We start from the raw sequence: 13996 nt of genomic DNA, 5'->3' as shown, positions 1-13996 counted from the left end.
CCAGGAAGTCTTGCCGGAGGGCAAAGGCAGTGACGGAGCAACATGCTGCAGCCCCTGGAGCAAAGAACAGGCGGGGGTGTGGCTGGCATGAGTCCCAGGGGAGTGCCACGTCATCTGGAGACGCAAGGGTGTGGCACATCGCCTGCAGGGGCGTGGTACATGTCCGGGATTGCACGGTGTGCGGTGTACGTCCCGGGAGGGCGCGGCATGCGGTGCACCTCCCGGGGGGGTGGCCGTGATGGCATCCTTTCCCCAAATGGTGCCTGGGGCGGTGCGCTCCCCTGCCTCCCCTCCATTCACCAGTAGGCAAAGGGAGGACTTTATGCCACCATTGCTCCCTATATCTCCAAACTCTGCTGGAAAGCCTAAAGTACATTGCCTTCAAGCTGACTCCTAGTAAAGACCACAAGCATCTGGGGCCCATGAGAGGTTTTCAGCGCTCTCCATGAGGACGGGATACTGCCAATGGGCAAGTAAGCAGTGGGGCAGAGCTCCCCTAGTAAGTAATATAAAGACATAACTAAATCTTTCCAGTCTTGCTGCAGACCCAGGTCTTAAACAGAAACAGCCTTGGTCTGTTTGGTGGGTGACTTCTGCTGGGGAATACATGCAGGTGGGGAGTCTGACCCTGTTGGTTCTCCTGGGGCTCTCAACAACTTTGACAGCATCAACCCTTTGGATCTTTTTCTTGTATCCTTTTGTCTGGTTTGGGACTGGGAAGCATAGTGTTATGGTGGCTCCGATCCTTCTTGGAGAACTGGTCTCAGAAGGCCGTGCTGAGGAGTATCTGCTGGACCACAGAAAGTAGGGGGTATTGGATGCCCAGAACCAAAAGGTGGTGGCAGACGTAGCTTTTACACTCGCTTCTCTGTGCAGCTCCTTTCCTGGCAAGAAGCCAGGCTCATGACTCCGCCCATTATGCCTGCCTGTACAAAGAAGGACCAAAGGGGGAGGATTTGCTTCCCCACCCTTCCAAGCTGTGCCTCCACAAGCCAGTCTAGGCTCTGCACAGGTTCCAGTTAAGACCGACAGTTGGGTAATAAAAATAGTAATAACCCAAAGGAAGGCTGGTGCCTTGTTAAAGTCATGCTTTCTCAGAAGGCTGTCTTTCTGCAAATATCAAATGTGACAGTGGAGAATAACTGAAATGTGTTAAGTACAAACCCCAAGTACGGTAAGTGCTGACAGAGCTTGAACGCTAATGATGCTAATTAGTGATATTCCCAGAGATAGGGCCATGGTGGGACTGGGGGACAGAAGAGCCTCAGACTGGCTTTTCAGCTCTCATTGCAGAATTCTTAGTAAATATCAATTAAGTCTAGGAAATGTCACTCTCTCATTAGGATGCCTAAAAATGTAAGCAAGAAAAACAAACAAGCTGTGGTATCTGCCAGGAAGCTTGTCAAAGTCTTTTAATTAAACTTGCCCATGTATGTTTTGAGTAGTCCATCTTTAACTTGTGTCGTGTATGAAATACGCTCTGTTTTCAGGCAGAAAATAGCAATTTTGATGGGACTGAAACTTTTCTTTCCCCTGTTAATCACATTGGTGAGCCCAGCCAATCAAGGATCACACCATGAATAGGATTGTTGTTGCTATTATTATTAATTACTCGCCCTTCACCCTAGGGTCCCAGGGTGGGTTACAACATTTAAACACAATATTAAATAAATTATGTTAATAGTATTATAATGCTGATTACTAATCAGAGTTGAATGCCTAATGGCATGATTGTGTGTAATTAAGTGCAAGGGAAATTTAACTGATTTCCCCCCCCCCCCCAAGAAATGCTAAGAACAACATCAGTGGAGCACCCATTGCCAGCTTTAGTTTGTTCACCAGCTGCAACCAGTTAGTCTTACCACAGTGGACCATGCATTCGTAACCTTACATTTAGATGGTTGCAATGTACTATATGAGGGACTACTTCTTGCATCTGGTTTAGAAGCTGCAGCTAGTTCATATGCAACTGCTAGAAGCCCAGGGGGTGCCCAGTTTCTCACACATTGCTTTACTGTTGAAAGAACTGCACTGGTTGCCGGTCAGATATGGAGCCTGCTTCAGAGCTTTGCGGTTGAAATCTAAGGCCCTAAGCAACTTGGGACCACTGCTTCCCTCAGCACACACCAAGATGATCTTAAGATGATCCAAAGAGACATTGTTGGGCAGTCTACAACAGAAGTATATCTTCTCGGTGAGAGCACTCTGGGATACCCTTGAGAAGAAAAGTCAGTAACCAATTTTAAACGGGTTGATGGGGCTGATGTGAATTGTAGTTAAGCAAAAGTTGGATGGTCCTAGTTTAGCTATCCCTGGATGAAAGAGTCCTTCCTTGGGAAGGACCTCCATCCAGGAGGCTGGGCTGGCAGGATCTTACTTCTCCATTGCCCCTGTGGTCGTATGTGCCACTTCTTGCCACTGAGCCTAACACTTAAGTCAGATTTGATGCCCTTTGCTGGCGCTGTTGAAAGCCCTTTGTAGCATACCCCCTGTCAGTGGATCTGACCAGCAGGACTGGTACCCTCCCACCAGCTCTTTGCCTCCATCATCCCTGCAAATGCTCCCATTTCCTCCATCACTTCTGGTTCAGCAGTAAACTATATTTTCTTATTACAACCAACCCACAAAACTAAGCTTTACACAAGTCACAATCTGTCTGCAAACCCAAGCCTGCAGACAACACCTAATCTTGCTTTGTGGGTAAACTATGGTTTGTAGAAATCATAACTTGCACAGTTTGGCTGCAGTAGCAGATGGTGGTTTGTCACTAAATTGGAAGGACATCAAATCATGAAATGGAAGCTGGAGGTGAATAAACTGAAGGCTAATTCAAAAAGCACTTACCATATTTTTCCATGTATCAGACATAGGTTTTTTCCCCTAAAAAATTATGTCAAAAATTAGGGGGTGTCTTATACGCGGATACATCTCCCCCATTTCCTTAAATCTGAGTCCTCAAAAATAGGGGGCATCTTATACATGGGGACATCTTATAGATGGAAAAATACAGTAATTGTGGTTCAGTGTTACTTCTGAATAAGTAAAGAAGAAGAAATGAGTACCCTGTTTCAGGAAAAAGAAACCAGATCTTGGGTTTGAAAAGGTTTGACTTATTGCACTGTGCTCACTGTTGCAACTTAACAGAATATTTCCTGGGAGGTTAGTCCCATCCACTCAATTGAGCTTGGTCCCAAGAAGGATGCTTTGGACTGTAGCCTAAATATTATTATTCCTGCCCTCTCCACTTTTCATCAGCAGAAAATGCTCCTAGATTCCAATTCAAATGTTAAGTAAACTCTATTAAAGAAAGAAAAAAGATCCTCCCCAGCGTTTCTCACAGGAAGAATGCAATAAAAAGGAAAGCCTCTGTGAGAATTACCAAAAAAAGGAAGCTGTAAAAGCCTTGAGTAAACAGCAAACATTAATAACTTGCTCTGAAAGGAAAACAGCCGCAGATTACATCTGCTGGACAAGAAGTTCTTTGGGGCCAGCAAACGTGTTTCAGGACTTCCTCAACACTGCTGCTGCTTCTGCACAGGGAAATAAAAGGCCTCCTCATCTGTGATCATCTTGCACTGTTAATGTAATGTATGCACAGGCTCAGTGACCATAAATGTCTTAGGGGGCGGTGGGAAAATCCCATCAAAGAATCTTAAAATAATAGGGTTCAATTGCGACATGCAAAGGACCCAAACTATAGACCTGTTTTGCGACACCCACCAAGCCGTAGGAAGTTGGTGGCTGCTGGAAAGAGAATACTTACTCAGAGTAGACCCCTTGGAATTGATGGGCCATGGCTGGAAGCAGTAATGCAGCTGAACCACTTTCTGGAAGCCACAGGAGGGGAGAGTGTCCTTGTCCTCCAGTTCTGTTTGCAGGCTTCACTTTATGGCATCTGGACTAGATGGACCACTGGCCTGATCCAGAAGGCTCTTCTGGTCTTCTCGTGTTCAGTGGAAGCTGGCTTCCATCGGTTTCTCCTGAGGCATTTTTATCATTATTTCAAAGACACATTGTGAAACAGCCTCTCCATGGAATTGTCACTGGCCACTTGAAATGACACTGAAGGGTGGAGGAGATGCAGAAAGCACTTTTTCCCCTTTCCTCTGATGAAAGCTCTGTGCAGGGCCCTTCTGGATCTATTAACCTTCCTTGCTTCAGTCCATTAATTTCCTCTGATGCATCAAAAGTGGGCAGCATGCTGGTGGTCGTGACTGCTGTTTCTCTTATCAGTAGGGCTTGCTTGCCAAGGACTAAACTGACAGGTCAAACACAAACCAAGTCAGAGTTGGTCATTAATCAAACCTGCTTTCCAGCATGTTCAGGTCCAAAGGCTGTCGAGTCAGTACCTGGTTGCATGGAAAGGACAAGGTTCTGGCATGATTGTTCCCTCAGACCAAAGACGAGCAGAACCGGGGGAGATATACCAGGCAGTGACACACAACTGGCTCTCCAGTAGGAACTGATAAGAGCATAAGAAGAGCCTGCTGGATCAGGCCCATGGCCCATCTAGTCCAGCATCCTGTTCTCTGGGTGGCCAACCAGATGCTTGTGAGAAACCTGCAAGCAGGATTCAAGCACAAGAGCCCTCTTCCCTCCTGGGTCTTCCAGCAACCTGCATTCAGAAGCAGCTGGTCAGGATCATCACTGACGCAGGGGGATTCTGGGAACAGTGGCAAACTTTGGTCTTTGAATTAACCTGTGTGTGGACAAAATTCGGTCCCACCACCACCTCTCACCTTCCTTTTTACTCAATTCACTAAGTTATTGTTGCAGAGCTCTGCAGCCCCCTCTGGTGTTGGCTCCCAGTGCAGCAGAACTGGTAAAGGTAAAGGGTAAAGGGACCCCTGACCATTAGGTCCAGTCGTGACCGACTCTGGGGTTGCGGCGCTCATCTCGCTTTATTGGCCAAGGGAGCCGGCGTACAGCAGAACTGGTAGCACTTCCCAAAAGCTGCCTCTGTTGGGGGTTCTCTGCTCCCTCCTCCAACCGGTGCACAGGAAGCCTGATATGCCACACCCCTGCTCCATGCCTTACCTCACACGATAACTACAACCTTATCCAAACCATTCCCACCTTTCCACAGTCTTCAAACATTCCTCAAACTTGGAATGGGGCAGTGGCATCATGCTGGCCTCCACTGTTTGAAAGCTTCAGGGTATTGTTATTTTAAAAAAAGAAATAACAAAACCACAATGCTTTTTTCCCCCTTTAAGCAACCAAGTACAGTTTTCTTCCTGCTGCGGGACTGTTTGTTAAAAGAAGGCAGCCTTTCTTTTTTTAAAGGGGCATGCTGTGATACGCTAGAGAAATTCAGAACTAGGGGGGAAATGCAATCTATTTGAGTTTAAGTTAACTTCTATTGATGTCACCTTGTTTTACTTTAATTCTGTTAAGCCTTTCTTTTGTGAGGGTGGCCGCATACACAGCCTACATTTAAAGCACATTTTAGAGCACATCACTCCCCCCCCCCAAAAAAAAATAATGATGGGAACTGTAGTTTGCTAATGGTTCAGGGAATTGTACTCTGTAAGGGACAAATTAATGGGATTCTTTAGAGGAAGAAATATGCTTTGAGAGTGTGGTAGATAAAAATAAGATGAAAATAAATCTGACTCCACTGTGGGACTTGGGGATGGAAGCATCTCCTGAGACATCTAAAGGAAGCCTATCTCATTGTCCCACCAATGGGTTTAGCCTTCCTGAAGCAGCATGCCATGAATGGAATTCCTTCCCCTTGGAATTATGGGTGATGGCTTCATTTCTGGGGGGTTCCATCATCGCCCGAAATATGTACTTTTTGGCCCAGGTCTTTGATGAAAACTGGACCTGAGACCTCTGCAAAGGAACTTATCCATTTGCTCTAACAAGGTGGTTGTTTAAATTCCATGTTTGCATCAATTATTTAAATAGCTGTTTTATTAATATGCATCATTATTGCTGAAATGAGAATATTATAAGGTACCCCAGGAACCTGACTTATGGATGGCACTTTAGAAATGGAACAAATGAATAAACACATTGAAGGCATCCATGGTAAAGGATGGAGACACCCATCCTCAAAACAAATGCCTCAGAATGCCATCCACTTCAGAATGGGTGGCTGTCTTCATGGCAAACAAGGCTGTTATTGAACAAAGCTGTCAAGAAACCTGAGTTTGCAAAAAGTAGAGCACCATCTACTACACTGGCTCCCAGTACGTTTCCGAGCACAATGCAAAGTGTTGGTGCTGGCCTTTAAAGCCCTAAACAGCCTTGGCCCAGTATACCTGAAGGAGCGTCTCCACCCCCATCGTTCTGCCCGGACGCTGAGGTCCAGCGCCAAGGGCCTTCTGACGGCTCCCTCACTGCAAGAAGTGAGGTTACAGGGAACCAGGCAGAGGGTCTTCTTTATAGTGGTGCCTGCCCTGTGGAAAGCCCTCTCACCAGATGTCAAGGAAATAAACAACTACCTGACTTTTAGAAGACATCTGAAGCAGTGGTGGAGCTTCATGCTGTGGCACCAGGGGACGGAGAGCAGGCGGGGGCAGGGCTGGTGCACATCCCAGAGGCGGGGCACTCATCCTGGGGGTGGGGCACGTCACCTGCAGGGGCGTGGCACCCAACGTGGGGGGGGGGAGCCACGATGGTACCATACCAGGATTGCGCTACCCACACTCGTCTTCCTCCGCCAGTGATCTGAAGGCAGCCCTGCTTAGGGAAGTTTTTAATGTTTGATGTTTTATCGTGTTTTTAATATTCTGTTTTGGAGCCTCCCAGAGTGGCTGGGGAAACCCAGTCAGATGAGCGGGGTATAACTAATAAATTATTACTACTAGTAGTAGTGGTATATCTGCGGGTGCTTTTTCAGTAGATAGCCAGAGTTTCTGACTCCCAGAAACTTCTGCACACTAAAATGCTGCTGGGTGAGGACTCCCCCCCCCCCAACTCATGCAGAAACATGGCAGACTGAACTTAAAGAGTCGAAAAATTAGAAACCAAGAGAAACGAAGATTGACAGATTTGTCCCTCCCTCCCAGGGGGGCTCTCAGCATGGCGGCATCACCTGACACCCAGCGCACAAGGCAGACCGGCTGCTTTGCGTGGGAGCCGCAAATGTGTTGCGATGCTTAATTCCAGGCTCTGTGGTTGTGGAGGGGTGCAAGAAGTGGAAATAAGATCAGAAAAAAGCGTGGTACCATCTGAGGGTATCTATCCCATGGAATGCAACACTAGGTGCAGCTCCCGGTTTGTAGCCACACCCGAGGGTCATCCGGATTCATGTGGCTTTGGAGGGTGTGATCTGCCACTGGTCGGGTTTCACACCCACAGCAGCAAGACCAAAGAAAAGTGCCTCCAATTAAAAAACGTCTGATAGGACTGAGCTGCAGCCTAGCTCTTCCATCAATAGGCTATCATGCTGTTGTGCAACAGCGCGTTGACCCGCGGTTCTCCTTGTCAAAAGTCTAGAGATTGCAAAGCCCCATTAATTAAACTGAAGCTTGCTCAGGCAGCGCTGACAGTGACAAGTGGCCGTATCCTTACCAGAGAGATGCATAAAGAAGCCAGCCAGATTGCATAATCCTCAAGCAATTTAAGTCACACATTCTCTCCATCTCTCTCTATCTCTTCCTGCATTCACTTCCAAGCAGCAAATAAGGGATCTTGGCTTTGTTAGCACGCTCAATGCCTGCATTGTAATAGACTAGCAGGCAGCGAAGCCGAAGAAGGAGAGGAGCGTTGCCTGGTGTGATGCTGCCACTGCGTGATAGACATTTGTTGGCACAATATTATCCCATTTATATACAGGGGAGTTTGCGTCTTTGAATGGCCCTGGATGATGATCCAGACTCTGGGATAATTAGGTGCAGGTAGGCTGGAAATGCTGTTTGCAAAGAGCTGCAAAATGACAAGAGGCTGGGTGAGAAATATGCTTGCAAAACAAGGGGCTTTCTTGCATTTGGAAGCTTCGGGAGTTGGTGCAACACGCCATGCAGGGCAGGAAAGAGGCTCCCCCAGTGCCTTTAGTCGTCCCCGTCCCCCACCAAAAAAGGTTCCCTTTGGTGCTAATAAGAGCTTTCCTCCCAGGGCTAAGAGTAGTGGGGGGGCTGGCAGCACTGGTGGAAGAAGAGGAGTGCGGAGGGAGCGCACCGCCCCTGGCAGCGAGATCCCGGTTGGGTGCCATTGTGGCTGCACCCTCACCCACGCGGGGCACCACGCCCCTGCAGGTGGCATGCCCCGCCCCCAGGACGCACACCAGCCCCGCCCCGCCTGCTCTCCACCCCACCCCAATGCTGGAGCATGAAGCTCCCCCACTGGCTGGCAGAAATATGGATGCAACAGAGAGGGGGAAGGAGGAGGGGCCTGGATCTGCAGAATCCGCTGAGAAGTCTTTCACGCTTTGTACTGATTGCAACCAATCAGAGTGAAAGTGTAGCACCCTGCTTGTGGTTAACGCTTAGCTGGAATGAAATATTCAACGCAGCAATAGAGAAATTAAATAATAATTTATTTGTCAGACAAATAAATGATTGGCACAGTGGTATATTTACCAAAAGCTCTGCACACCCCAGCCCTGGTGGCCAGCACTTATATTCCCTCAGCCCAGCCTCCTTACTCCTCCTTTGGCTGCCTCTGTCCAATCAGCCTGGTTGAAATTCCTATTGGCTGTTTGCTAGAACCAATCATAAAAGATACACCCATTTCCTATTACCTTTTATGGGAGACAAAGAGCTATATTTCCTTCTATCATATATCTTACATTTGCCTTGACAAGGCATCTTAATTATCAGATCACCCTATGCCCTTTGCTCTTCTGCTCTTGGCTCTTCTGCCCTTGGCAACAGGGACAAATGGCTAAAACAGATGGCTCATGGTTTTAAATCTTGTCATATAAACAGAGGTCTTGGGTTCACCTTCTCACACACCATCAATGAAATAAGAATCTAACATAAGAATCTAACATTTCTTACTTTCTAGATTTTGCATAATTACACTAAAGTCAATACATTTAATATATCACACATAGATTTTTAGAAGAAAAAGCACTTAATAAAAAAACAGTTTCTAAAGCAAACCCTTCAATTTACACACACACCCCGCCAGCTGTTGTTGCTATTAGCTCTTTGCCTTTTAACCTTCTCAGGATATCTTAAACCTTGGAAAGATATGGCTGAGTTTGAGTAATTACCAACTCTAATTAATGTTTTTGCAGCTTGGATTGTATTCTGTAATTTGTATGACCTTTGTTCCCAGCTTTTGCTCCTTTTTACAACTTTGAAGTACTGCAACAAATCAATGAGGGGTCCTGTTCAGAAAAATAAACATCTGCCAAGGCTAAACCTCTGCCAAGGCATTCAGCAGCTTTTTACTGCCTAGCCTGGAGCAAGCATCTGAAAATATATTTTTAAGCTCAATTTAAAATACAGATCTTTGATCAGATGCCTCAAAAGGAGATGAGTTGGCCACTGAGGATTGGCTCCTAGGGTCACTCTGGAGAAGGCGCTGAGGAATTGTTCTGTATACGATACGATAATCTTTTTTATCATTGTCCCATGCAGAACAACGAAATTGACAAAATCTACATCATACATTCAAAAACCAACAAACCTGCTAACCCAGCTATCCCAGTCTGGTTAACCCCCTAAAAACTCTGATACCCCATAATTAAATACAATATACTCCCTTACACTGTGTTTAAAACCAAAAGCGCATTTGGATAAAAACTTTAAAAAGCTAAGCATTTAGGAACACTGGAAACAAAAAGAGGCTTCCATTTCAAGAATAGCGCACACAAGTTGTATTACTTACAACGCAGCTTCAAGGAAAACATAACTTAAGCCACTCCAAAGGAAAATATTGGAGCACCTTTCCCCACGTACATGCTCAGAAAATGGTAGATCTAGCTGAAAGGCAGCACATAGAGATCTGCACTGATTGTTTTGGTGCATCCCTAATTATCATTATTATTGCATACTCTTAAAAGGGGCTGTGGCTGTGAGGGGGCGTGGCAGTGACTGTCTTGAAGGGACTCTGCAGGGCTGAAATGGCCACTAAACGACTGGTCACTGATCCCATGCTGTGGAATACACTTCCAGCAGAGATTCGGCAGACACGCTTGAAGCTCATTTTTAGATGTGTCTTAGAAACCTCTTTTGTGCTTTTCAGCATGTCGTTTGATTAATTTGTATTGTTTTTATGATATTTTATTATTTCATTGCCCTTGCGTACTTTCTTGCACACTGCCTTGATCTTTTATATGAGGGAGCAATCTGTAAACATAGATATATGAATAGATAATAGACATAATTGTGAATGAGTTTTGATTCAGTGCTGTGTTATGCTGTCCACACAGCCTATTTAGGGAAGTTTTTAAATGACTAATTTTTAAATATATTTTTAATCTTTTGTTGGAAGCCACCCAGTGGCTGGGGAAGCCCAGCCAGATGGGCGGGGTATGTATGTGTGTGTGTGTGTGTGTGTGTGTGTGTGTGTGAAATTTATAAAGTAATAATAGCAACAATTCAAAATTTAATTTAATTTGAAGGGGGGTATTGATACACCTCATTGACACAGCAAAAAGAAGTTGTGCATTTCTTAGGGTCTCTGTAATTAGATGTGTTTGTTATTGCTGGGACCTCCGGTTTCCTTTTTCACTTGTCAGTTACCCACCCTATAGGTCTGTTATGGGGTGGGCATTTCCAGAGTGTATCATGCCCTCTAATAGTGAACTCTCATCGAAGGCAAAATGAGGCGACTGAGAAACAAGAGGAAGGTACCAGTGTGTTCAGGGAACCCACACTGTTTGTGGAAGTGCAAAAATATATATATTATAAATTATATTTTTAAAAGGAGGGTAGCCTAATAAAAGACTGAGCATGCTCAGAAACCACAGAATGTTGACTGTCAGCTGAAAAATAAAATCAAAAGTGGGGCTGCAGGAGGAAAAGAGGGATACGCCTGCTCTAAGGGAATGAAAAGCTGGAATCCTGACCAGACACACTCTGATTAGGCACGAGAAAACACTGCTGCATTTTGTTGCAGGTTCCTGCTTGTAATAATGCTTTTCTTTCTTTGTTTAGGTCTGAGATATAACATGGGATCACAGCAACCCAAAAAAGTAAGTTGCCTCTTTTGAAAGGTTTTTAGGGAAGCTGCATAATCTGAATCGTATCTGAATTGCAGGGTGGTGGGAGATGTGCGCAATGGCCTTAGAGACGACAGAATGATTGGAGGAAGAGAGATTGAAGAAGGCAGGAGGCGTCACAATTCCCCAGAATACAGATGTTCTTATTAAATTCTCTCGATTTGTTCTCTCGATTTGTGAAATGCAGCCTTGTTGGTAGCTTGTTAGGATGGATAAATCTGATGCACTTTGCCTGGGAACATTTTGCATATCCACATTATGTATCAAACTGAACTAATAAAAACCCACTTTTAAGTCCTTTAGAATTGCCGGCATGAAAAACCTTAGTGAAATTGCTCCATCTAGTGGCTCTTGGTTATTTGCAACGGCATGAGTTTTCCTGTAAAAACCCCTTTGACATTTATGGGAGCGTTGCGCAGATTTTACCAGCACAGGGAGAAATTCAGTCGCAGATATCTGCTGATCATGACATGCTAGCGGTGGGTTTATAAGCAGAGTCATGATATATTGCAAACCTGAATGATCCTGAACTCTGCATAATGACCAGCTTATGGTGTCAGTAGGTGTCAATTTGGTTAAAAGCCCGTCTGCACAGATGGCTCACATCTTTCTAGAGCAATAAACTGGAAATGCATGGGAGCCCTGGCAGAGCGAGCGATTCAAGAAAAATCAAATGAAATGAGGCACAGGAGAGGGACCAGACTGCACATGTAAACCTGCAATCCTATGCCCCAACCCTTGCCAACCTCCAGATGTTTTGACTATGACTGCCATCGACCTGACAGCTGCTGTACACACACATAACCCCATTACTGCTGTGTTGTCCACATTTATTAAATACCCACAGACCTTCAAGTTCCATAAAACAACTGAGTCCATACAACTGAAGGGGAAAGAATCTTTCAAAAATACAAGAAAACCACACCGCAATTGCAACCCTGAAGGGGAAGGAGAACCACCAAGGGGAGCTGAGCCTGTTTTCAGAGCCCTGCTGGGTCTTGTTGGCAAGGTGGGCAGGAGGGCAGAGGTCCTCCATCCATTTACACTCCCCTGCTCAACCTACTGTCAAAATTGTAAACCATTTGCCTTGAATTATTTAATTGTGGCTCCTCCATTGCAGGGGGTTGCACTAGATGTCCTTTGGGATCCCTTCCAACTCGACGATTATATGATTCCGTGAATGATCAAGAGCCAAATAAATCTGAATTTCTTGTCTCTGTAAAAATTGCACAGTGGTTAACACATGTAGTAGTTTCTAACTCTTCACTGTGCACACGAACGAGCACAGTTCTCGTATGCAATGCTATTCAATCTTGCTTCCAAAATTGCTGAGGAGAGTAAGTCCAATAGAACTCGGCTGGTGTTAGTAGGCAAGTCTAGGATTTCAGAAGGCAATAGCTCAGCCTAGTGGTCCCGCTTTCACCCTCATCCCACAGTGAAGGTACCTGGGCAACTTTGAATATCTGAGTCATGGTCTAGAGCTCCACATATGCAAAGGCTTCCCATTTTGTTTCACAAGAGGTATATTCTCCACGCACAAAGTCACTTCCCACTGAGCTGAGTGCAGCCCTCCTTACTGAACAGAATGGATGGCAGCAGGCACATCTGGTAAGAGCAGGCATAGGCAAACTCGGCCCTCCAGATGTTTTGGGACTACAACTCCCATCATCCCTGTTAGCTAGGGATGATGGGAGTTGTAGTCCCAAAACATCTGGAGGGCCGAGTTTGCCTATGCCTGGGTAAGAGCCACCAAATCATGGTGAGGTTTCTCTAGTCTTACTGAAGGTGCTTCATCCAAGCAGGAAACCCCAAATTAACCTTATAATTAGAAATAAATAGGAGCAGCAACATATCATCCAGCCAGGCTTTCCCAGTACTTGCTTGTGTTTGGGAGGGGATATCTTTTAGCCTGCATCTTCAAGGTGAGGCTGTCCTGAATGCTGCCTGTGGGGTGCTGAAGTGCTCTGGAGGACAGAGCTTGGGTTTTTTTGCAAGCAGAGCAGTGGGTGTTGTTGTTTTTTATCCACAAGTTAAAGGAAGCTTTTCAGCTGATTTTTTTGTATTTAAAAAATCTGCTGCTACTCGGCTTGAACAAAGTAAAAAATTTTAAATTACCAAGAGCTCCTTGATGGTCCACCAGGAACGTTTAGACAGGCTCACTTCTCACAAAGCCCATGGACTTAGAGTAGAGAAACACAGAGACACAGAAAAACATAGAAATCTAGTGTACAAAACAGTAGAAAGTATGGAAAAACAGAGTGAGAGGCTTGGGAGGGGGGTGCTCATTTGACTCAGAGTGCTTCATTGACATTGCTGTTTGACATAGATAGGAATGAAATTACCCCATTCACCTCATCATTCAGTCCCAATACAAAGTGGTTCTACACTGCTAGTACGGTATTTACTGTATTTTTCCGTGTATTAGATGAGGGTTTTTTACTCAAAAATCATGTCAAAAAACTGGGGTCGTCCTATACACGGATAGTGCTATAGGGAGCAAGCTGTGGGAGGCCCGCGCTCTAGGGAGCTTGCCGCCCGCAGTGGCGTGGGGGGAGCAGCTGCCCACTTTGCCAACCCCCAGCAACGGCCCTGCTGGGGTGATGGCACACGTGCAATTCCCCCTGAAAAAAAGCTCAACAACAATGAGGGCCATCTCCCCTCATTTTCTTTAAATTTAGTCCCCCGAAATAGGTGGTGTCTTATACATGGGGGCATCATATACACAGAAAAGTATGGTATTTCCACTACAGCACTGAATCAGTGTCAAAGCATATCTTGGGATACAATTGTGAGCAGGTGGTACCCTCTAGAGGAAAACCTTTTGCGGTCACACTCATAAACTTATTTATTGAATTTCTATACTGCCTTCAT

The 13996-nt window shown here is 45.5% G+C and overlaps 1 protein-coding gene across 1 annotated transcript in view; it reads left to right on the top strand.

Moving 5' to 3' along the window:
* Positions 1-13996, top strand: part of CHST8 (carbohydrate sulfotransferase 8) — a 236719-nt gene that overhangs the window by 219943 nt on the left and 2780 nt on the right. The window contains exon 3 of the mRNA XM_083452942.1: positions 11061-11098. Within this exon, the coding sequence (XP_083309068.1) occupies positions 11061-11098 (38 nt within the window). The remainder of the gene's footprint in view (positions 1-11060; positions 11099-13996) is intronic.

Source organism: Podarcis tiliguerta (genome assembly GCF_965153285.1).
Source record: "Podarcis tiliguerta genome assembly, chromosome: 8".
Classification (NCBI taxonomy): domain Eukaryota; kingdom Metazoa; phylum Chordata; class Lepidosauria; order Squamata; family Lacertidae; genus Podarcis; species Podarcis tiliguerta.
This window is presented reverse-complemented; position numbering and strand designations above follow the sequence as displayed.